Below are 26166 nucleotides of genomic sequence, written 5' to 3'. Positions count from 1 at the left end.
CTGTGTTTAAAAAAGGATTGGATAAGTTCTTGGAGGAGAAGTCCATTACCTGCTATTAAGTTCACTTAGAGAATAGCCACTGCCATTAGCAATGGTTACATGGAATAGACTTAGTTTTTGGGTACTTGCCAGGTTCTTATGGCCTGGATTGGCCACTGTTGGAAACAGGATGCTGGGCTTGATGGACCCTTGGTCTGACCCAGTATCGCATTTTCTTATGTTCTTATGTTCTTAATTTTGGGACCAGGATCACACTGTCTACTGTATATTATACATGCTTTTTGTGGTATTGTGCTGTGGATGAGTATCACAAAGACGAAAATCTCACTTCAAGAATAGCTTGAAGTGAGATTTTATTTTGTGGTATTTTTTGATTCTCGGCTTCTAAGATTCTACCATATAGTACAGTGGATGTAGGCGCAGTTTTTCACTTGGCCATAAATACCAAATTGCCTGGCTATTCTGTATGCAGAAAGGCTTAATAAAGTAGCAGGCTTATCCACTGGAAACTGTGCCAACACTATAACATCAATGTACCAGAAAAGCACTTAGATCATAACCCTGACAGAAATGTAGAACATAAAGAAGTTTTGATTACTTAGGACATTCCTATTCTAGCTGATAATAATCTCAATGAAAGAAAACTACATATTACTCCTAGGGGAATTCTGTGCAGAAAACTTAAATTTCTGCAAGCTTTATATTGGTCAAAATAACACAATTTACATGAGTCTTTAATTACATTTTAAATTAATACAGAAAAAAGTTATTACTTAAGAGATGCAGAATTTTAAATATTTTGAGCAGAATTTCCCTAGAAATTCACTGTAAGAGTGTCCCTTCCACTCGCTCTCCCTACTCCCCTGGCCACTTTGCCCTCTCAGGCCCCAACTCCTCCATTTGCCAGTATCTCACCCCTCCACCTCTAGGCTCAACCCCTTCCACTCTATTGCCAGTTCCAGAGTTTGACCCCTTTCTCAGTACTGCCCCTCACACAGGTTTTCTCTGTCCCTCCCTCTCTCACACACATGCTCCCTCTCTATAGTAGACATATACACACACACACACTCATACAGGTTCCCTCACTCTCTTGCACACACACATATAGGGTCCCTCTCTCTCACACATACATCCTCACACAGGCTATCTATGTCTCTCTCTCACGCACCCCTTCACACAGGCTCTGTCTCACACATACACAATCCATTCACACAGGCTAGACCTTCACTTACACCCAATCCCTTTTTCATACACAAGAGCTCCGAAACTCTCACACACATACACACTTCTTCACAATCTTCTCATATAGGCTCCCTCTCTCTCTGGCACCCACACTCAAGTATCCCCCCTCACCTCCTAAGTTCTCACTCACCCCTTTCCCTGCTCTCTCACCCTCTCCTCTCTCACCGCCACTCCCCTCTCCTCTTTCACATTCCATCCCCTCTCTCACACCACCTCTCCTTTCTCTCACCCCTCTCCCTCTCCTCCCACACACACACAATCACTCTCACCTGGGCCTTCATCTTTGCCGCGAGCGGAGCACACTCCGTTTGTGGCATTCAGGGGCCTTCATTTTTGCCGCAAACGGCATGCATGCCGCAGCACCAGGGGCTTTCATTTTCGCCATGAGCGGAGTGCGTCCCGCGGCGCACCGGGGCCTTCATCTTCGCACGCTCTGTTTGTGGATGGCTAGCATCTCCTCTAATATTTTCTTCGCAGAATTGCCAAATTCTGCGAAGAAAATGGCAATTCTGTGCAGGGGGGGAATTCTGCGCAAATTTTGCGCTCCGCAGTAGCGCAGAATCCCCCCAGGTCTAGCATATGGTAAAGAGAAAGGGACAAGAACTGCATTGTTGATAGAAGTGTAAGTGCCAAGCGACTATTCTGTGGACCATATGGAAAGAGCGCAAAGATCCTCAAATACCAGACAATTAATCAGAGACCAAGAAAATGTGACAGAAAGATATAGAAATTGTCCCAATTGCATTGGGTGCCACTGGCCTGATTAAAAATCTTCCAGACACATTTAGACATGTTACCTTTACATATTACACCTTAGGAACTCCAGAAGGAAGTTCTCTTGGCATAATGCAAGTATTAAAAAAAAGGCATTAACTGTAAATTTGAGAGAGACTTAAGATCATATTCAGCATACCCTGGCTGACAGGTGAGGTTCATTCTGTTAAGAAATGCACAAAATTAACCCATTTGGAGACATTATTCCCAGGTGATACCTGTCAGCTAACACCAGACAACACTTGTGCCAAGTTTTGGAGAGAACTGCTTCCCATCCCTCTGTATCTGAGTATTGTCACTGCAATGGCTGAACTTGATGGGAAGGAGAATAAAATTAGAGAAACTTCACCCCAATGCTGTAATAAAACCTCATAGTTCATTATCTTAATTTGGGCAGGTTCTAACCGAGCTAGAAGTCCAAGTGAGCAGGAGAAATTTGCAGGACCTAAATTAATATACAGTTAATCATTTTGAAAATATTTATATAATTGTAATAAGCAGGGAAGATAGCTTTCAAACAGCTTTGTATGGCAGCATATACGTGTGATGGTGTAATGTGCAATTGTACCACAGTATTTTATAACATGCATATATCACATACGTGCATATTATAAAAGACATGCATGTTTATCAATGCGCGAAGATATGGAGTGCATTGAAATCACGTTTTAATGCATTGAACTTGCATACTTTACCCTTCTATTTTAAAAATATACATGCATATATTTTATGTGTGAAACTAAACTAGGACTTACTCATGTAAGTCATGATGTACATGCGTAAGTTGGCCAATTTTAAAACGTGTACACTGAAGAAATTAACCACTTTACCATTTAGACTAACAGTTCGCCCAGCCCTTTTCCAGATCATCAAGACCTTGCAGGTGTTACGTTCGTGGACCCTTGGGCCGGTTGGGACAGAGGATGGAGCGCTGTGAGGGCCCACAGCAAGCGTCCCAACCGGGAGGCGGTTCGGAGACCCGGAGCAAGCGGAGATACTGGACTACGGTGGAGTCATATGCGACCAAGGGCTCTGTGCCCACTGGGAGGATGGCTGACGTTGGACCCTGGTGAAAGAAGAATCTTCACCCTGGAGACCGGCACTCCCCCGGGAGGAGCCCTTAGGAGTCCAGCCGCTGGGACTTTTGGAGATTCATCCTGGAAGCCGAAGTCATAAGAACATAAGAAATTACCATGCTGGGTCAGACTAAGGGTCCATCAAGCCCAGCATCCTGTTTCCAACAGAGGCCAAAACCAGGCCACAAGAACCTGGCAATTACCCAAACACTAAGAAGAACCCATGCTACTGATGCAATTAATAGCAGTGGCTATTTCCTAAGTAAACTTGATAAATAGTCATTAATGGACTTCTCCTCCAAGAACTTATCCAAACCTTTTTTGAACCCAGCTACACTAACTGCACTAACCACCTCCTCTGGCAACAAATTCCAGAGCTTTATTGTGCGTTGAGTGAAAAAGAACTTTCTCCGATTAGTTTTAAATGTGCCCCATGCTAACTTCATGGAGTGTCCCCTAGTCTTTCTACTATCCGAAAGAGTAAATAACCGATTCACATCTACCCGTTCTTGACCTCTCATGATTTTAAACACCTCTATCATATCCACCCTCAGTCGAATCTTCTCCAAGCTGAAAAGTCCTAACCTCTTTAGTCTTTCCTCATAGGGGAGTTGTTCCATTCCCCTTATCATTTTGGTAGCCCTTCTCTGTACCTTCTCCATCGCAATTATATCTTTTTTGAGATGCGGCGACCAGAATTGTACACAGTATTCAAGGTGCGGTCTCACCATGGAGCGATACAGAGGCATTATGACATTTTCCGTTTTATTCACCATTCCTTTTCTAATAATTCCCAACATTCTGTTTGCTTTTTTGACTGCCGCAGCACACTGCACCGACGATTTAAATGTGTTATCCACTATGACACCTAGATCTCTTTCTTGGGTTGTAGCACTAATATGGACTTCTCCTCCAAGAACTTATCCAAACATTGTGTAATTATAGCATGGGTTATTTTTCCCTATATGCATCACCTTGCACTTATCCACATTAAATTTCATCTGCTATTTGGATGCCCAATTTTCCAGTCTCACAAGGTCTTCCTGCAATTTATCACAATCTGCTTGTGATTTAACTACTCTGAACAATTTTGTGTCATCTGCAAATTTGATTATCTCACTCTACGTATTTCTTTCCAGATCATTTATAAATATATTGAACAGTAAGGGTCCCAATACAGATCCCTGAGGCACTCCACTGTCCACTCCCTTCCACTGAGAAAATTGCCCATTTAATCCTACTCTCTGTTTCCTGTCTTTTAGCCAGTTTGCAATCCACGAAAGGACATCACCACCTATCCCATGACTTTTTACTTTTCCTAGAAGCCTCTCACGAGGAACTTTGTCAAACGCCTTCTGAAAATCCAAGTATACTATATCTACCGGTTCACCTTTATCCACATGTTTATTAACTCCTTCAAAAAAGTGAAGCAGATTTGTGAGGCAAGACTTGCCCTGGGTAAAGCCATGCTGACTTTGTTCCATTAAACCATGTCTTTCTATATGTTCTGTGATTTTGATGTTTAGAACACTTTCCACTATTTTTCCTGGCACTGAAGTCAGGCTAACCGGTCTGTAGTTTCCCGGATCGCCCCTGGAGCCCTTTTTAAATATTGGGGTTACATTTGCTATCCTCCAGTCTTCAGGTACAATGGATGATTTTAATGATAAGTTACAAATTTTTACTAATAGGTCTGAAATTTCATTTTTTAGTTCCTTCAGAACTCTGGGGTGTATACCATCCGGTCCAGGTGATTTACTACTCTTCAGTTTGTCAATCAGGCCTACCACATCTTCTAGGTTCACCGTGATTTGATTCAGTCCATTTGAATCATTACCCATGAAAACCTTCTCCATTACGGGTACCTCCCCAACATCCTCTTCAGTAAACACCGAAGCAAAGAAATCATTTAATCTTTCCGCGATGGCCTTATCTTCTCTAAGTGCCCCTTTAACCCCTCGATCATCTAACGGTCCAACTGACTCCCTCACAGGCTTTCTGCTTCGGATATATTTAAAAACGTTTTTCCTGTGAGTTTTTGCCTCTACAGCCAACTTCTTTTCAAATTCTCTCTTAGCCTGTCTTATCAATGTCTTACATTTAACTTGCCAATGTTTATGCTTTATCCTATTTTCTTCTGTTGAATCCTTCTTCCAATTTTTGAATGAAGATCTTTTGCCTAAAATAGCTTCTTTCACCTCCCCTTTTAACCATGCCGGTAATCGTTTTGCCTTCTTTCCACCTTTCTTAATGTGTGGAATACATCTGGACTGAGCTTCTAGAATGGTATTTTTTAACAATGACCACGCCTCTTGGACATTTTTTACTTTTGTAGCTGCTCCTTTCAGTTTTTTTCTAACAATTTTTCTCATTTTATCAAAGTTTCCCTTTTGAAAGTTTAGCACGAGAGCCTAAAAAGGGTAACGATTCCTGTTCAAATAAACAGTTCTCGAGTTTTGCGTAAAGCCGATTATCACGTAACTTCTGTAACACTCGACGAACGTCCTGGCGGTGTGTCTGTAGGTCTTTGGAGTAAATTAGTACGTCGTCTAGGTAAATAATTACTGAAGTATGTAACATTTCTCGTAGGACCTCATTCATGAGGTTCTGAAACACTGCTGGGGCGTTGCAGAGACCAAAAGGCATGACCCGGTATTCATAATGTCCGTCCCTTGTGTTGAATGCGGTCTTCCACTCGTCTACTGGGCGAATTCTAACGAGGTTATAGGCTCCGCGAAGGTCTAGTTTGGTAAATATCTTGGCCCCTTGCAGTCGGTCCAAAAGTTCTGGGACCAAGGGCAAGGGATACCGATCCCGCTGGGTAATACTATTCAGGCCCCGGTAATCTATGCAGGGTCGGAGAGACCCGTCTTTCTTTGCCACGAAGAAGAAACCTGTCCCGGCTGGAGAGGTAGATGGTCGTATGAACCCCCGATCTAGGTTCTCCTGGAGATATGCCGACATGGCTTGAGTCTCCGGGAAGGACAATGGGTAGACCCGTCCTCGTGGTGGTGTGGCGCCAGCAGTCGAAGGGACGATGCTCCGGAAGGATCTCTGCCTTTTCTTTGGAGAACACATCGAGATAATCCTGATAGTGGGACGGCAAACCCAGAGTCGTGGTCAAGAGAGGAATCTGTGGCCGAGCAACCATGGCTATGCAGGAATTAAGGCACACAGTTCCCCAAGACGCTAGTTGAAGGGTATCCCATGCAATTACGGGCGAGTGCTTCCGAAGCCAGGGTAGGCCCAAGATGACCAGGTGCATGGACTTTTCTAAAACGAAGAAGGAGATCTCCTCCTGGTGCAGGACGCCCGTGCGAAGAATGAGAGGTTCGGTGCAGGTGGTGATGACTCCAGGAAGTATTCTCCCCTGAATGGGAGGACACGCGGAGGGGGGGGGTCTTTGGGGTTGTACCCCAATCTGGAGTTGTTGAACCAGCTCCTGAAGAATGAAGTTACCCCCTGCTGCTGAGTCGATCAGAGCTTGCGTGTCGAACTCCTCCTCCGGGAGGAGTAAGGTCACTGGCACAACACATGGGGAGTCAGAAGCGGTATGACCTAGGGTTAGCTCCCCGGCTGTCCGTAGGTCCGAGAGTTTCCCGGACGTTCACTACAATGAGCAAGGAAATGGCCTTTGCCACCACAGTATAGGCATAGGCCGAGCGACCGACGTCTCCTCCTTTCTTCTTGGGAGAGAGGTCCCCGACCCATCTGCATGGGCTCGATGTCTTGGGTCCCTGGAGAACCAGACTGGGAATTCCTGCTGCGAGGAGGGGTAGATTCAGCAAGTCCCAACCTAAAAGTCAGTTTCTTCTCTCGAAACCGGTGCTGGATGCGACAGTCCACACGACCTGCGAGGTCAGTCAGATCGTCCAGGTCATCCGGGAGGTCTCGGGCTGCCAATTCATCTTGTAGCTTAGGAGAGAGGCTCTCCAGGAAAATGCCGTGCAGGCTGTCGTTTCCCCAGTTTAGTTCGGAGGCGAGAGTTTGGAACTCTACGGCGTATTCTGCCAGCGGCCGGTTCCCCTGGTGTAACTGGAGTAACTCCGAGGCAGCAGTGGACTTGCGGGAGGCTTCATCAAAGACCCGCCTGAAGGCAGAGATGAATTGCACCAAGTTGTCCAGGTGAGAATCTTGACGCTCCAAAAGATTGGAGGCCCATACCAGGGGCTTCCCGTCCAAGAGAGAAATAATAAAGCTTGTCTTGACCCGGTCCGTCGGAAATTGAAGTGGAAGCAGGTTAAAGCGAATGTAGCAGTGGTTTAGAAACCCTCGGCATAGTTTCGCATCTCCTGAATATCGTAAAGGTACCGAAATCTGGATGGGAGCTGTAGCGGCGGATGTGGCCCCTGTTCCTGGTCCCGTGGAGCTGGCAGCCGTGGTTCCTTCAACACGATCAGCTAACCTCTGAACTGTTGTTGTCAGAGCGTCGAGGCATGTCTGCTGCTGTTGCAGCCTCTGGGCAATACCTGGAATGGCTCTCAGGCCGGCTAGGTCCGCTGGGTCCATGGCCTTGCAAACTGTTACCTTTGTGGATCCTTGGGCCAGTTGGGACAGAGGATGGAGTGCTCTGAGGGCCCACAGCAAGCGTCCCAACCGGGAGGCGGTTTGGAGACCCGGAGCAAGCGGAGATACTGGACTACGGTGGAGTCCTATGCAACCAAGGACTCTGTACCCACTGGGAGGATGGCTGACGTCGGACCCTGATGAAAGAAGAATCTTCGCCCTGGAGACCGGCACTCCCCCGGGAGGAGCCCTTAGGAGTCCAGCCGCTGGGACTTTTGGAGATTCACCCTGGAAGCCGAAGTCCCCCCAGGAGGAGCCCGTAGGGACACGGCCGCTGGGACTTAGGCGACTCCCTGAAGGTGGAAGATGGTCCGGATGCAGGCGCCTCCTGCAGGTCGTGGGTTCCAGACGGCTGGCGCCTCCAGCAGGTCGTAGGTAATCCAAAGGTCGGTTCAGGAGTCTGAGTCCAAAGGGCGGTTCGCAGCCAGTCCAGGAGTCGAAGTCCAGAGAGCGGTCCAAAGCCAGTCCAAGGGTCGAAGTCCAAAGAGCGGTCCAAAGCCAGTCCAAGGGTCGGAGTCCAGAAGAATCAATCCAGCGAGGAGGGTAGAGCAGAAGCGGGACGAAGAACAACCAGGAACACAGCACCAGCAGGCCGAAGACCAGGAACCTTGTTGCAAGGCACTGGAGTGATCTAGCTGCAGGGTACTTATCCCCTGAAGGCGTCTGACGTCATCCAGGGCCAGAGTGAGAATTTTCCGCGCTGTCCCCTTTAAATGGGGCTCCTCCCTGCGCGCGCGCGTCAGGGGGCGGGGCCAGCTGCGCCGGAGCGTCTGCATCTCTCCCGAGGAGGGAGAGACGCGCTGAAGGGCCTACAGGCCTGAAGAAGGCTGGAAACCGCTCGGGGAAGGGTGGAAATGGCCCGGGCCGCCCCCGAGGTAGGTGGAGGGACCGGGGCACGGCCCGGCACCGCAACAGCAGGTTCTTCAGCCTGAACTCCCCCCAGTCAAGCAAATCGCCCTCCCGGACAGCCAATCGCAGGACACCTCGAAAGATCTTTAAATTGCAGCCCCTGCCCGGCGCTGCGCGCCGTGCGCCGAAGGAGCGCACCAAAGGGGCAGGCCCCTTTGTGCGCCCCTTCGTGCACCCCCGGAGGGTAAGCCAGAAATCTGTTCCTTTTTTCTAACTTACCAGCGAATACATTCTACAGATAACCGCCCCAGACCCGAGCTCCTGAAGGCTCCCTTACAACCAAGATCTCCCTATCTAGCTCCCCTTCTGGTGATCCATTCCACTGCAGTACCTCTCAGCAGTTCAACTTTTTTCTCCCCTTACAATATTCAACATGCCCACTCTCACTATCCCGATAATCTTCCACCAGCGGAAAATCCAAGTTCCTCCCAACACTCTACAGAAAACTTATCCCAATCATGACCTCACCTCTAAACCAATTTCTGGGCCTCACTATACTTTCGTTAACCTTACTTAATGCACAATCCCTGTCGAAAAAAACTCACCTTCTCTATGACGACCTAACTGAAGCAAAACCGGACCTCTGCGCGATTACCGAAACATGGATGAAACCTGAAGACACTGCATTAATCAACCAACTCCCGACTCTTTCCTATGATGTCTTCTCTATCCCCAGAATCAAAAAAAGAGGCGGCGGTCTGCTACTAGCAGCAAAAAAAGAACTAGGACTAGGTCTTCAATTCACAAACTCCTCAACCTCCCTTGAATTTGCGGTTTTCAAATCCAAACACCTTCAAATCGGCCTCTCATATGCCCCTCCTGGAAGCCTTGAATCGGACCCATCCCCTTTAATAGAACTAATAGCTAAGCACATTAACTTGGATACCCCTGCTATCTTTATGGGAGACTTCAACCTCCATGTGGACACAACTCCTCAGTCTTCCAACTGTGAAACCTTTCTCACTATGCTTAAATTTATGGGGTTCAAACAAATCATCAAAGATCCGACACACAAAGCAGGACATACACTGGACTTAATCTTTTTAAATGAAAGCCTCACCACCTCCACACCTACGACATGCTCTCCGGTCCCATGGTCGGATCACAGACTGATTGCCACAACTCTGAAGAACCTCCAACCCATCCGCCAACCGAGACAAAAATCCATCATCCAATTCAGGAAACTATGCAACCCTGACATCCTTAGCTCGCACCTTTCCGCAGCTTTAGACCATCTGGACCTCTCTGACGCAGAGTCAGCTTCATCCTCCTGGATTAAGATCACCAAGGAAGTTGCAGACACAACCTATCCACTAACCACTAAAGCTCTTCACCTAAGTGCTGACAACAGGAAACCTTGGTACACCCCTCAATTAAAAACCCTCAAACGAGCTTAGAAGCTGTGAACACCTATGGCGAAAGAATCCTTCAACACCGAACCAGGAGGCATATAAATCACTCATGCACCGCTACAGGATATCCATCCTCCGCACAAAAAGAGATTTCTTTTCACGAAAAATCCACCACTTCATTTTCGACCCGAAAGCGTTATTCTCACTCGTCTCGTCCCTTACCAAACCTTCCCCCACGACCATTCCAGACGAGCAAGCAGCTAGCAAAGCCTCAGAACTCGCCACCTACTTTAAGAAAAAAATCACCGATCTGATCACACCAGTAAAAACCTATACTGGTCCTATTCCTTCACCCTCTTTCTCTACATATATCCAACATACCTCTAGCTTGGAAAACTTCGAACTGACATCCTCCCTTGAGATCGAAACAGTACTAAAGAAGCTAAAACCGGCCTCGCACCCCACGGACACGATCCCTTGTAACCTGCTCATCTCCATTCCAAAAACTGTCGCCAAACCTATTTCAGAGATCAATAACTGCTCATTAACACAAGGCATAGTTCCAGACCTCCTGAAACTCGCAATTCTAAAACCTCTTCTAAAAAAACCCAACCTGTCCTCTGACGACCCGGCCAACTTCCGTCCCATAGCTAACCTCCCCTTTATCTCTAAAGTCTTAGAAAAAATAGTCAACAAACAGCTATCGGACTATCTAGAAGACAACAAAATCCTAACCTACTCGCAGTTTGGCTTCCGGAAAGCTCGAAGTACTGAAGCCCTATTAATCTCTCTGACACCTTACTTCTGAATCTTGAAAAAAAAACAACCCTGTCTTCTCATTCACCTCGATCTTTCAGCTGCCTTCGATACAGTGAACCACTCAGTACTCTTGGAGCGACTTACTGACATCGGTATGTGATGCAGTACGACCTGGCCCGGGGCAGAAACAGCTGAGACACGGCCGAGTAGAAGCTAGTGGTACCAAACTTAGCCACCGGAGGGCGCTGAGGAAGGTAGCAAAGACTACACTTCCCAGGTTCCCCGAACCAACACCTGACCCCGGGCTGGAGCCTGAGCAGGAACAGGTGGAGGAAATTGGGACTGATCCCTATGACTCAGCAGAATCTATGGAGGCTGAGGAAGAGGGCGTGCCCCCGTGGTGGACCTGGCCACAAAAGCCCGGCTCCTCAGAGTCTCTGGAGGAGGAGATGGAGGTAAGCTGGGGAGAGGAAAGCTCCAGCTGTTCCTCTATGGAGGTGGAATAACCAGGAGGTTGGGGGATGGTAAATCCTATATTGCTGTATGGATGTATGAGACAGGCGGGAAGGGAATTGTGTTTTAAATGCTGTTTACCCTGGGGCTTGTAAGGACAACCCCGCATTAATATAAGGCTGCAGCCGCTGAGCTACAGCACCACATTAAACTCCTTATTGATTAAGATCCTTTTTCTGTGTACTGCTTGGGAGTGCCAGGACTGGGCCTGGCACTCTGACTAGAGGCTGTGAGGAGTCCATAGCAGCGCTATGCATGAGCTGTGCAAGGGGACAAGACGTGTCATAGGAGCGAAGCCAGAGGCCTGAAGCCCAGCAAAGCCCCACAGCATGCTGAGCGGAGGGACCTGATCGTGACAAATGGTGGTAGCAGTGGGATCCTTGAAACTCGCTGACTGGAGGGCGGACCCAGCAGTCAACTACCTGTGCTTCTACTGACCTAGTGAAGGTAAAGGTGAAGGAGGGTGTCGGGCCAGGATTGCTCACTGAAGCCGGGGGGAAAACAGAAAAAAAAAAAAAAAAAAGTCTTGCCACTTTTAGTTTCTGGTAAGCGTCCAGAGCTAAGGGGTGGGACCCGAGGAGAAGTACGACTCTGCGAGAGCCGAAGGGGGCTGGTGTTGTACGGCCACACTTGGTGTTTTTTCGTGTTGTTTCCAGGCATGGCGACCGAGGAAGTGCTAAAATGGATGGCAACCCAGATACAGCAGCAGCAAGAAGCCATGCAGCACATGATTCAGCGCCTGATGGATCACCAGCAGCAGCAACAGCTCCCGTTGATCCAGATGTTGGAGGAGCAGCGCAAGGTCACCCAGCTCTGGGCCGCCCAGCAGGCTACCGGAACAGCAGGTACCCCACACTCGATGACTGGGACTGGCGGAGTAGGCCGGATGGACCTCATGCACGGTATCCACCTAGAGAAGATGGGTCCAGGGGATGACCCTGAGGCCTTCCTGGTCACGTTTGAACGGGTGGCTAGCGTGGCTGGTTGGCCCAGAGAACAATGGTCTGCCCGGTTGGCCCCTTGTTTAACAGGCGAGGCCCAAGCCGCATATAGGGCTTTGGCCCCGGAGCAGGCCATGAACTATGCCTTGCTGAAGACAGCCATCTTGGACCGACTGGGTATAACCCAGGATTGGTATCGGCGCCGATTCAGGGAAACCTGGTTACAGCCGAAAGACAGACCTCGGGCCCTGGCCCAGCATTTGAAGGACCTCGCATATAGATGGCTAGAACCCGAAGGGAAAACGGTGACTAAGCTCATGGAGCTGATAGTGCTAGAACAGTATATAGGAGCACTACCACCTCCAATGAGGAGCTGGGTGATTCGCCAAGGAGCAAGTGGGCTCGAGAGGGCGATAGTGAATACAGAGAGATACTTGGAGGCAGAAGCAGCTATGGGAGGTGGCGCATCCTCCAACAAAGAGAAAGGGTCTAAAGGACCAGGTCTGAGCAAGGCAGGTAGTCAAGGGGTTGCAAGGAATCAGAGAGGTCCCTTACAGGTGCCCGGTGGAAGGGGTGGACCGCAGGAAGAGACAGGCCCAGGACGGGAGGCGGGGGTAAGGCCAGCCCCAGGGCGATGTTTCCATTGTGGGGGAGCTGGGCACTTCAAAAGGGAGTGTCCACGCTTAGCGACCGCATATGCCCACCCACCGGAGCGAAGGGAGGAAGCAGTATCCAGAGACCCGAATCCCTACTTTCAGCAGGTTCAGGTTAATGGTCAGCCAGTGCAGGCCTTAATAGACACTGGCACTAATCAGGCGCTGCTCTCTAAGAAACTGGCTGTGGCTTTGGGACTCAAGATGCCCCAAGCCCAAAAAGGGGAGGTGGTGATACGATGTGTACATGGTACGGCCGTTAGGTACCCGGTACATGAGGTACTGGTGCGTTGGAAAACCCATGAGGACATCGTAGAGATAGCCATAGTGGAAGGATTGCCGGTGCCCCTCATTTTGGGGAGAGAGTGGAGGCACCTTGCGGAGGTGTTGGCGGGCAGGCAAACTTTGATAACCACAAGAGCCCAAGCCCAGACACAAGAGGTACGTGAGCATGAACCCCCTCTAGGAGAGATTTTTCCCTTTGAGGAGGGGGAGGTGGTGGAAACTCCCGGGGTTAGTCGTAAGCCCCGAGCGGAGAGAAAGAGGGAGAAGAGGAGACAGACTGGCCCAGAGGAAGGTGAGGACGCGGGGTCCACTAAAGAAATGATAGGCACCCTGCTAGCCCAGTTCCCAGAGTTTAGAGAGGAGCAGGTTAAGGACCCAGCCTTGAAGGTGGCCTGGGAAAAGGCTAAAGTATCTATACAACAGCTCGCTAATAAAGAGGCTATGATATACCCCTACTTTATGGTCCAGAAGGGATTACTTTACAGGGTAGAGGAAGGACTGCAGGGACAGGGACCGCATAAACAACTGTTAGTGCCCCTACGGGTTCAACCCGAAGTCATGTCACTGGCGCATGACCATCCCCTGGCCGGGCACTTAGGCCTGCATAGCACCTTAGCCCGTGTCAAGCGGCGATTCTTCTGGCCAGGTATTTACAGCACAGTTAAGAAGTTTTGCAGCTCGTGCCCCAACTGTCAGTTGGTCGCCCCAAGGGCCCCCCCTAAGGCACCCCTGGTACCCGTGCCGGTAGTACATGAACCAATGGATCGGGTAGCGGTAGACATCATTGGACCGATAGAAAAAAGTAAACGCGGTCATCAGTATATTCTCGTGGTATTAGACTACGTGACCAGATTTCCGTGGGCCGTCCCTTTGAGGTCTACTGGGGCAAGGGTGGTAGCCCTGGAGTTGATAAGGATATTTTGCCAGTTCGGCTTTCCACGTGAACTACTGACAGACAGGGGTACCAATTTTATGTCCCGGGAATTAGCAGGCCTATGGGCCCAGTTCGGCATTAAACATATACGAACCTCAGCATACCACCCCCAGACTGACGGGTTAGTGGAGCGCTATAATCAAACCCTGAAGTCCATGATGCGCAGTTGTCTAGAAAAAGATGCTAGTAATTGGGATCGCCTCATCCCATTCTTGTTTGCCTCCAGGGAGGTGCCCCAAGCTTCCACAGGGTTCTCACCTTTTGAACTTATTTTTGGGAGACAACCCCGGGGTCTGCTGGATGTCATACACGAGCAGTGGACAGGGGCCGAGGCGGAACCTCAGGACATCATAAGTTACATTGGGGGTATTAGGCAGCATGCTGAGACTGCCCTGGGTTTGGCCAAGGAAAATCTCGAGCAGGCTCAAGAAAGGCAGAAGACCTACTATGACCGCGGGGCTAGGGACCGGGAATTTCAAGAGGGAGATCAGGTCTTAATATTGGTGCCTACGTCCCCTAACAAACTTTTGGCCAAGTGGAAGGGCCCAGGGACAATTTTAAGGCACCTGGGGCCCCTAAATTATCAAGTCAAGGTAGGACTTAAGCGACCCCAGGTGTACCACGTCAATTTGCTGAAACCTTGGGTAGAGAGGCAAAGTATGTCCACGGATACGATATCCGAGGAAGAGGTGGATTTAGGTCCACAAGTAGGGGAACTTAGTAAAAAAGACGAGGTCCAGATAGGGGAGGAGCTAACTCCCAGGCAAAGAACCCAAATACAGGAGATAGTTGAACAGGCCAAAGACGTGTTCTCCCCGTTGCCAGGACGAACCACGCTAATCACGCATGAGATAACAACACCGCCAGGACAGGTGGTTAGGAGGAGGCCCTATCGCCTCCCTGAAGCCATGCAGGATGAGGTTAGAAGGCAGGTTGAGGAGATGTTGCAACTGGGGGTCATTGAAGAGTCCAGTAGCGCCTGGTGTAGCCCCATTGTCCTGGTGCCTAAGCCAGATGGAACTTTACGTTTCTGTATAGATTTCCGGTTGGTTAACGCGATATCCACTTTTGATGCCTACCCCATGCCACGAGTTGACGAACTAGTAGAGAGGCTGGGACGGGCTCAGTATTTAACCACTCTGGACCTGACCAAGGGATATTGGCAGATTCCCTTGGCCAAGTCCTCGCGGGAGAAAACAGCGTTTGCTACCCCAGCAGGGCTGTTTCAGTTCGTGCGTATGCCGTTTGGACTGCAAGGAGCTGCGGCTTCTTGTCAGCGCCTCCTAAACCTGGTGTTACGCCCCCATATAGCGTATACAGCGGCCTATATGGACGACGTCATTATATACTCCACTGAGTGGGAATCACATCTAAAAAGGGTCAGAGCGGTACTGCAGTCGCTTAGGGATGCGGGGTTGACGGCCAACCCGGCTAAATGTAGGATTGCCCAACGAGAGGTTAAATACCTAGGACATCTGGTGGGGCGAGGGGTGGTGAAACCCTTGCTGGATAAGGTGGAGTGCATTCGGGATTACCCGCTGCCCGAGACCCAGAAGCAGCTCCGAGCCTTTTTAGGGCTAATTGGATATTACAGACGGTTCATACCACACTTTGCAGATCTGGCCACCCCTTTAAATGACATGTTAAGGAAGGGGACCCCAAACAAGTTGCGGTGGGGCCCACTGGAGGTAGAGAGGGTGGAGGGACTTAAACGGGCCTTGTGCCGAGATCCCGTGTTGAAGGCGGTTGACTTCACGTTACCATTTCTGTTACAGACTGATGCCTCAGGGTGTGGGTTGGGGGCAGTTCTCTCCCAAGTGGACAAAGGGGAGGAACACCCGGTCTTGTACCTTAGCAGGAGACTTCACCCCCATGAGGAAAAATATGCCACTATTGAGAAAGAATGTCTAGCCGTTAAGTGGGCTATTGAAACACTAAAATATTACCTGGCGGGGCGCCCCTTTGTGTTAGTGACGGACCATGCACCCTTAAAACGGTTGCACGTCATGAAAGAGTCCAATGCCCGATTAACCAGGTGGTATCTTACCCTCCAAACCTATCGCTTTGAGGTTAGACACAGAGCCGGTAGGGATCATGTTAATGCTGATTTCCTTTCCCGGTTGGGGGAGAAGACTGGAACTCGGGTGAGGAGTTCCAGGGTTTTTAAAAGGGGGGGTGTGTGTGATGCAGTACAACCTGGCCCGGGGCACAAACAGCTGAGACACGGCCGAGTAGAAGCTAGTGGTACCAAACTTAGCCACCGGAGGGCGCTGAGGAAGGTAGCAAAGACTACACTTCCCAGGTTCCCCGAACCAACACCTGACCCCGGGCTGGAGCCTGAGCAGGAACAGGTGGAGGAAATTGGGACTGATCCCTATGACTCAGCAGAATCTATGGAGGCTGAGGAAGAGGGCGTGCCCCCGTGGTGGACCTGGCCACAAAAGCCCGGCTCCTCAGAGTCTCTGGAGGAGGAGATGGAGGTAAGCTGGGGAGAGCAAAGCTCCAGCTGTTCCTCTATGGAGGTGGAATAACCAGGAGGTTGGGGGATGGTAAATCCTTTATTGCTGTATGGATGTATGAGACAGGCGGGAAGGGAATTGTGTTTTAAATGCTGTTTACCCTGGGGCTTGTAAGGACAACCCCGCATTAATATAAGGCTGCAGCCGCTGAGCTATAGCACCACATTAAACTCCTTATTGATTAAGATCCTTTTTCTGTGTACTGCTTGGGAGTGCCAGGACTGGGCCTGGCACTCTGACTAGAGGCTGTGAGGAGTCCATAGCAGCGCTATGCATGAGCTGTGCAAGGGGACAAGACGTGTCATAGGAGCGAAGCCAGAGGCCTGAAGCCCAGCAAAGCCCCACAGCATGCTGAGCGGAGGGACCTGATCGTGACAGGTATCAAAGGCACTGTACACAGTTGGTTCAAGTCATTCCTCCAAAACAGATTTTACAAAGTCAAGATCAATAATAAAGAATCTCACCCTGTCAGTTCTTCACTGGGAGTCCCTCAGGGCTCATCCTTATCCCCTACCCTCTTCAACATTTATCTCTTACCGCTTTGCCAACTCCTCTCTAAACTAAAGCTAACGCATTACATATACGCAGACGACGTACAAGTACTCATTCCACTGACGGAATCACTACAAAAAACCCTAGACTTCTGGAACAACTGCCTTCAAGATATCAACAACCTCCTCACAAGCCTTAACTTAATCCTTAACACAAATAAAACGGAACTACTCCTCGTCGCACAGGATGGCAATTATGCACCTTCCAACTCGCTCCCCACTAGACAAACATTCCTCTCTTCTCAAGTCAGAAACCTCGGAGTCTTAATGAATAACCAATTGAACCTAAAAAGATTAATCAATAACAACACAAAGGAAGGCTTTTTTAAATTACAAGTACTAAAACGGCTGAGACCACTACTCCACTTCCAAGACTACCGTTCAGTTCTACAATCAATTATCTTCTCTAAAATTGACTATTGCAATTCACTTTTACTCGGCCTTCCAGCAAACACCATTAAACCTTTACAGATGCTTCAAAACGCCTCGGCCAGGATTTTGACTAAAACCAACAAAAGAGATCATATTACTCCCATCCTGATGAACCTGCACTGGCTCCCAATTAAATTCAGAATCATGTACAAAGTACTAACAACTATTCACAAAACCATTCACAATCTCATGCCCTTGGAGCTCAACATCCCGTTTCAACCACATTTACCCTCCAGACCGGTGAGATCCGCTTACAGAAATACCCTCTTGGCCCCACCCATTAAAACTTCCTTAAGTAAACGAGCTCTGTCCACTTCAGGCCCGGCTCAATGGAACTCTCTTCCCCCAGATCTTAGACAAGAATATTGCCACTTGACCTTCAAAAAGAGACTCAAAACTTGGCTGTTCGGCCGAGCCTTTCATCTACGCATGGGATCTTCTTAGTACGTTTTACCTTCATACCAACAGTCTAGCGCTTTGATCAGTACCCCAACCTTGCAGATGATATTTCCTATTATGTTCCTTATCCCTCACCCTAAGTTATTTCTTTATGCCCTCAGATCTTCTGCCAGCTATTCTCTGGCATCATGAAAGACCCCACTATTTAAATGTTGCTTTGATACCTTTTCCATTGCTCCAAGTTACTTATTCCTTGTTAAATGTAAAAGCATTCTTACATGCTAGTTATTGTTATATTGTAAACCGAAATGATATGTAATTTCTTACATGAATATCGGTATATAAAAGTGTTAAATAAATCTCCCACCCACACATTTAATGTCACTTACGCCAGATAATTATCAGATGTAAAAATACATGAGGAAGTTGGAAAATGCGCGTAACTGTAACTGTTAACCCCACCCCAGAACACCCTAGACCGTCCCTTATTTACACACATATATGAGTGTGTGAAAGTGAAAATCACATGTATTTTCTCCATTTATAAAATATGGAGGACATGTGTAGAGGCTGCTTACGCATGTATATGCTAATTTTTAAAGTGTAACATTTAGAAAATGTACCTTTAAGGCTGCAACTATTTTCAGGTCATAGCATCATTTATCAGGTCATAGTATCATTGTTATAGATAATTAAAATTTATTTAAAAATTTTAAAACATATATCTTATTTATATGAATTCCCTTATATTGTCTTCAGGAGATGGCTTAAAATGTCTATTTTTTTAATGGGGAAAAAAACATTTAACAGTATGAATTTAAGTAACCCTTCAAATATATTGTCTTTTTTTTATTCTCAGTTATAGGAGTTCACACAAACAGAACATCAGCATAGAGATGCTGCAAGAAGGATATCACAAGTCTTTCTCAGAGATCTTCAATCTGATTGAAAAAAGGAAATGCTTGAGGGAGGCTGGAGGACCTGGGTCAGATATATGGCTAGAGACGCCCCTAGAGGAACAGCATGATAAGCTGGATCAGCTTCAATACTTCTTGACCAGGGCTGAGGCAGCCCAGCGAACAGGTAAATGGAGGAATTGTGAGTAACAGAACAACAGGAGCTGCAGCAGAGGGTGTCTGAGGGAGGATTCCAAATTATTTGTATGAATTTGAAATATTATTGTAAATTCTCAGATAATTAGCTTTAGTCAGCCAAGATATATGGACCTGATGTGCTAAGCATTTTTTTCCATGAACACAAAGAGCTTGATTCACTGAGGTAAATTTTCAAAAAAGTATCTATCAGGGAACCAGTCAAGTTGGGGAATTCTCAAATTCTTGTCACTCAGAATCAGGGAACACTGCATAAAACAAAACCAACAAAGGAATGAAGCCATTCTTTTCCATCATGTTCAGCCAGAAAAAGAAATCATCAGTAATTAGCAGCTTTAAAAGTTGTATCTGTGGAAAAATTATGTCCCTCACCAATGGGCACAAACTGTTAACAATACTTCAGTCTGGACCATGACCAGAAAAACTGCCCTGCCTGTGGACAGAGGTCTCTACACTCACATCATTTCAGGGCATTTTGCACTGAGGAACTACATGGAATTGCAGTAAGGTTTCGTCTGCCTCACTGGGTAAAGAATTGAGCAAGAACTCCTCTAAAACGCCCTTATCCGCTGAGGCTGAAGCCCAGGGTTGAATTTCACAAGCCACTCTGTATCAAAACTAAGCGACATCAATCACTGGAGCCATCACTGCCTGCATTGAAGAGGTACATTAGCACCATCGACACATCCATCATTGGTGCTGTTGGTGCAAATAGCATTGGCGCTCTCAATGCAAGATGCATTGATTCGCTGGACACATCTTCCACTGATATATTAGATGCATGGCACATTGAGGTGCTCAGTGCATGATGCACCAAGACACTTAGTGCATGACGCACTCTATGCATGGAGCTCCAGTGTACCTGATGCACAATGCACCAGTTTCAATGCACGAATACAATTGGAGGTCTATATTAAATACAGACCGGATAGCAAAGTTAGGGGGTCATTTATCAAAATGCGATAAGGCGTTTTCGCATGCGTTAAGGGCTTATCGCATGCGAAAAGCCCTTTAGCTGGCTAAAGGCTGGCTAAAGGCTGAATAAAGCCAGGAAAGCCATTTAGATGGATAACTATTACGTTATCTGTCTAAATGGCTTTTGAATATGGACCTCCTGAAGCACAAAGCATTGATGCACGATGCACCAAAGCACTCAAGGCTCAAAGCTCTGATGTCACTGAAGGGTACGGCCTCGATGCACACAGACACCTCTGCTCTTCAGTGTCACGGTGCTCGGGATTCTATACCAAACAATTTCATGATGCACAGAGCAAGGCTACATGGCGCATCCTTGATGCAACCTGCATTGGATTCTTAATGTGCATCTCCAAAGAATTATTGAAGCATGCCAAGACATCAAAGGTGTCCAAGCACTCTGTCTCATCAAAGCCACCAATGTATCCACCTCAGGCTTCTATCTCTCAAGCTGCTTTGCCAAGACAGCTCTACGCAGCCAATCTTAGGTATGCAGTGGAAGGGCTCAGGTTGTGTATGCTCCCTCCAATAACGACGGCACTCACCCCGCTTAGACTAGCTGTGGAAGGATTATGCTTGGAGACTACAAAACTAGTATCCTCAGTTATACTGCTTACTTCTAACAGGCCACACATTCTTATGCAGGAGCCCATCCTTATCTCGGAAGATGATGTCCTACCATCTATCTTAGGCCAGAGGACACATCAGTTGCTTGACAAAATCACAGATTTGGTAAAGAGTTTCTTTATAGATCTGATCACAGAGGTGGAAGGAACATTCCAGCCTCTCCTTTCCACTGTTGCTACAGCAATACCACAGACTGGAGTCCTGATCTCACCTATAAGGGTGAACTCACCAGAACCCTTGATTAGGGGCCCTTTTGGAATAGGTTGCTTCTCCTCAGAGTCAACTGGAAGCCCCTACTAGTTCTCCCTCTGCATCATTGGAGTCCTGGCTAACTGAGCCATTGCCTTTAGGCTCAAATGAAGTCTACTGCATACCTTAGGGAACGGTAGGGGCCATCAGCTCCCGGTGGCCTGTCCAAAACCATTCCTGGTCCTTTATACCCTCTAGTCCATGCTTTCAGGGCCAGAGTCGGTATACCCCACGCGGGCATGGTGACTCCTCAGGGGGTGTTGTCCTTCTTGATCGCAGTTTCTGTCACAGCATTCTTGTGGGTGCCATCCCTTTCCGAGGGTTAGCCCACGCGCTCAATCCTTACGCCTGCACATAATCCGGAGTGTCTTTGCCTCATTCTTTGGTCCCCCTTCTGAGGCGGTTGCCTTTCCCTTCTCTCCGCGGACTGAGTCCGGATCCGGTCGGACCAGGGGGCCCTCGACGTTCTCAGACACAGGTACGTCTTCGCCTTCCTCGAGTTTGTCGGGATCTTTTTCTGTTCCCCCGGGTGCTCGGTCCCTGCGGCATATGGTGGAGCAAACCCCCACCAAGCTCCTGTGTCTGGGAGCGGAGGCCCCAGTCCCAGCCAACGTACTTGCCACAGGCCACTATCCTAGTTTCTTCATTCACTCTTAGGCCTCACAAGAGTCACCCGGACACTCATTTCCCGCTTCTCCGCATGCACACCCTGTGAGCATACTCGTACCGTCCTGCCCCGGGACATTCCTCATCCCACTCGTTTCTCACAGTGGCATATTCCATTCTCCATTTTCATCGTGGCTGCCATATTCTCTTCGCATTCGCGTCCTCCGCCGGGACTTCGAGTTCTGGGTGCTCCCTTTGGTCTTGCGATGGAACCTTGCATCTTCACCAATGTCTAGGTGTTGATGGCAGCAGCTCTCCGCCGGGCAGGACTCCTCGTCTACTCTTATCTAGGCGTCTGTCGCGTCAGGGCCAAGGCGGAGGTTCTTCGTCGGCGATCGGTGTATCGTGTGCTAGCTCTCTTTGCGTCCCTGGGGTGGATCCTGTATTTCCCTTAGAGCAATCTTCAGCCCTTCACGGAGTTAGAGTACCTGAGCATCCACTTCGACACCCGGGTAGGCAAGGCCTCCTTGCTTCGTGCACGGGCCCTCAAGTTGTTCAGCCATTTTCAGAGTCTGCCCTTGCTTCCTTCTTTGACAGCTTGTGTCTGCCTGCAGATCTCGGGCTCCTCGGCTCCTACCATTGACTTAGTCCTTTGGGCCCTTGCTCCAATACGACTGTTCTAGATAACTTTGCTGTCCCATTGGCGCCACTGGCGGAACAGTCTCACACAGTTCTCCCGTCCTTGGGCTTTACCGTCGCCGTCTTACAGGGGTAGATTCCCCCTTCTTCCTTTGCTACCGGACTTACCTCTCCAAGTTCCCTAGTGGACGGTAGGTACCCATGGATTTCAGTCTTCCGGGCCGAGGTGTGGGCAGCCTCTCCCAGTATGCCCAGGAGACCTGGCCAGCGTCTCCGTCTCGCTGGCACATTACGGAGGCTCAGGCGATGTTCCTAGCTCTTCTGGAGTTTCTTCCTCTCATACGCAGCAAGGCGCTACGGATCTTGGACGACAATTCCACCACCGTGGTTTGCCTCAATCACCCAGGTGGCATTCACAGTCCGTGGGTGGCCCTGGACACCAGCCTTCTCTTTGCCTGGGCAAAGTGACTCCTACAGTGCCCGGCGGCCTCCCACTCAGCGGGCCAGGGGAATGTTCAGGTTGTTTTCTCCGTCAGTCGCTAGATCCCTGGGATTTGGAACTCTTTGGCTCAACCATAGTTCTTTCATCGACAGGTAGTTCCCTCCCACCTGGGCCTCATGGCGACTCTTCTCTGTACCATGGTAAATGAGTTCTTCCGCTAGAGGGCCCATGGCTAGGCGGGTGTAGTTGCTTGGTTCTCCCTTGGCTGGCGGTACGTCTTTTTCTATTCTTCCCCCCCCCCCCCCCCGGGGTCTCTGATCGGGAAAGTTCTCAGATGGATAGTTCTCCACCGGAGTCCCATGGTTCTGGTAGCGAGGGGCCATTCTGGCCTTGGCTCGCGATTTTTCTCCACCTAGCGCCGGTTGGACTTCTGCAGCGACGTCTTCTTCCTCGGCTCCCTAGTTGGGGACCTGTATTTTTTGCGACCGGGCCGTTCATGCTGGTCTAGCGCCCTGCCTTTTTGGACGGCGATGCCTCCGGTGTGAGGGTTTTTCGGAGGAGGCAGTCTTCGCCTTGCTTCGGGCCCAGAAACGGTCGACTCCCTGGCATATGTGCGCATCTGGAACGTGTTTGAGTGGGTTTGTGCAGAGTCTGGTTCCTCGGCGTACTCCGCACCGATCTCGTTAATCCTTTCTTTGAGGCAGTCTCTCTGAGGGTCTTTTCTTTCATTCTCTGCGCTACAAGTCCACCCCCTTGGCTCTTTCCTGGACCGAGTGGCAGGTTGTCTCTGAGCGGCCACCCATTTGCGTTTTGGACTCTCAAGGGCGTCAGGCATTTATGTTCACCTTCTCGCCACCTTGTCCGTCGTAAGGTTTTAATTCGGTTGTTCGGACCCCTCGGTTCGGCTCTGTTCGACCCTCTCTGTCGCTTCACCTTGCAGGCACTTACGCTTAAGACTGTCTTCTGGTCTTATCTCCTCTGCTCGTCAGATCTAAGCACTGTCCTGTCGGGAACCCTTTTTGCGATCTTCCGACTCCAGGGTAGCCCTCGTACGGGCCCTTCCTTTTTGGTGAAGTTTCGTCTAACTTCTTTGTCCTTTGGTCGGCAGAACTCTCCGCATTTCTCCTGCGTCTGGTGACGGTTCCCGTTATCGTGATGCCATACGGCTCTCCTTTTCCTCGCTGCCATACGAGTTCTCTTGCGCTATTTCCTGGTCCCCAATGGCCTTCGTGCATCGGTCCATCTTCCTGTTCCCTGGAGTGGGTCCTATCGGGGTAAGCTGGCTTCTGAGTCCCCATTAGTGCGCTGGTTGCAGAAAGTGATCTTTTCGGTTGTTCTTTGTCATGGCCTGGCGTTTCCCCGAGGGTCTTCCGACTCATTCTTTGCGTTCTAGAGCTCCCTCTTGAGCGAACGTTCACTTCTTCTCTTCATGGGCAATTTGCACTGTTCATACTTGGGCGTCTTTATTTCTTTTTGCTCGACACTATCGCCTGGATGTGTAAGCTCTCCTTCGGTCCTTTTGGGCTACAAGTGCTTGGAGCAGGACTGCCTTGGTCCCACCCGTTTTAGGGAAGCTTTGGTACATCCCACAGTCTGGACTGATCCGGGTACGTACAGGGAAAGGAAAATTAGTTCTTACCTGTTAATTTTCGTTCCTGTAGTACCACGGATCAGTCCAGACGCCCTTCCCTGTTTGTCTTTTTCTGTCCTCTCGAAGCTGTTTTTTCTTGCAGTTCTGCACAGTCTACCATCTCATTTTTGTACAAAAATACTGAGCAAAAACACCGGAAGCCTTGGTTGTTCTCATGCCAAGAATATGCAAGAGCGGGTAGTTAGACCATGTTTCTTACATTTTTCTACAGTTGCTCCATTGAGCTTTATGGTTACTTGCTTGATCCTACTTTGGTTTTCTTGTTTTCTGCTTTGACAAACGTTATACTGAAGGGTTAGAGGATAGGCTTTGTCCTGATATAGGGCATCCTTCAAGTTTTAGTCTGTCTCCACCTGCTGGAAAGGAGGCTCAACCCACAGTCTGGACTGATCCGTGGTACTACAGGAACGAAAATTAACAGGTAAGAACTAATTTTCCTATTCTAAATGGAAAAGATTTTCAATGTGGTGCTCTTCAAAGGAGTTAGACCCTTTTACCTGCCCCACAGCTCAGTTTTTAGACTACCTCTGGTATCTCTCGGAGTCGGGTTTACAAACTTCCTCCATTAGAGTGCATGTCAGTGCGGTGGTCGCCTTCCATCGAGGTACAGGGGATGTCTCCATTTCGACAAACCCTTAGTAGTACGCTTTATTTATTTATTTATTTGTTTTTCTATACCAATGTTCATCGTACATATCACACCGGTAATATGAAGGGATTGCTTCTCCTGAAGCCTCCTCTCCATCCACCAGCCCCTGCTTGGGACCTTAATGTGGTTTTAGCGAGATTCATGAAACCTCCGTTTGAGCCTCTGCACTCCTGTGAGTTACGACATTTTACTTGGAAGGTACTCTTCCTTTTAGCTTTAACATCTGCCTGCAGGATCAGTGAGCTACAGGCACTGGTAACATACCCCCCTTATACGAAGTTTCATCATGTTCGGGTGGTCCTCCGCACGCATCCTAAATTTCTGCCAAAAGTAGTCTCTGAAATCCATCTAAATCAATCTATAGTTTTTCCTACTTTCTTTCCAAAACCCCACTCACATCCATGTGAGTAGACTGTGCATTCCTTGGACTGCAAACGTGCACTAGCCTTTTATTTGGAACACACTGCAGGCCATAGGAAGTCCACCCAGCTATTTGTCTCCTTTGATAAAATTAAACTGGGTACCCCGGTGGGAAAGCAGATCCTGTCTTCCTGGTTGGCGGACTGTATTTCCTTCTGCTACCAACAAGCAGGCCTTCCGTTGCAGGAACGCGTTAAGTCGCATTCCATTAGAGCAATGGCAACATTGGTAGCACACCTTCGGGTTGTACCTCTTACTGACATCTGCAAAACTGCTACTTGGAGTTCTCTCCATATTTTCGCAGCCCACTATTGCCTGGACAAAGCTGGCGCACAAGATTCTCTTTTTGGCCAGTCAGTTCTACGCAATTTGTTCTCAGCTTAATACTCAACTTCCTACCATGGCCCGCTGGGAATTTTCAGGCTGCCCGTTCTCCAAACATCGACCCTGTTGTTGTGCCTGTTGCATGTCTTTGGGTATTTTTGGTACATGCGCGGGCATCCTCAGCTCGTTATTCACCCATATGTGAGGACTACCATCCAGCTTGTCCTGTGAGAAAGCAGAGTTGCTTACCTGTAACAGGTGTTCTCACAGGACAGCAGGATGTTAGTCCTCATGGAACCCACCAGCCACCCCGTGGACTTGGGTACACTTGCGATTTGTTTTATTTTTCGCACGCTCTTTTACTATAAATGAGACTGAAGGGAGACTCCTGCTGGATGCAGGATTAGTACCATGTTGGGCATGCCCAGTAGGTGCCAGTCGAAGTTCTACAAACTTTGACAAAAGTATTCCATGATATGGGTGACATCATCAGGATGGAACCCAATGTGAGGACTTACATCTTGCTGTCCTGTGAGAACACCTGTTACAGGTAAGCAACTCTGCTTT

At 48.7% G+C, this 26166-nt stretch overlaps 1 protein-coding gene across 3 annotated transcripts in view; it reads left to right on the top strand.

The window, feature by feature from the left end:
- TTC29 (tetratricopeptide repeat domain 29) overlaps positions 1-26166 on the top strand; it is a 495923-nt gene that overhangs the window by 129572 nt on the left and 340185 nt on the right. For all 3 annotated transcript variants that reach the window (XM_029603106.1, XM_029603173.1, XM_029603232.1), the window contains exon 4: positions 18765-18988. In XM_029603106.1, coding sequence (XP_029458966.1) covers positions 18765-18988 — 224 coding nt within the window. The remainder of the gene's footprint in view (positions 1-18764; positions 18989-26166) is intronic.

The sequence above is a fragment of the Rhinatrema bivittatum genome, chromosome 1 (genome assembly GCF_901001135.1).
Source record: "Rhinatrema bivittatum chromosome 1, aRhiBiv1.1, whole genome shotgun sequence".
NCBI lineage: Eukaryota > Metazoa > Chordata > Amphibia > Gymnophiona > Rhinatrematidae > Rhinatrema > Rhinatrema bivittatum.
The sequence above is the reverse complement of the archived record's forward strand: the minus strand, read 5'-3'. Positions and strand labels throughout refer to the sequence as shown.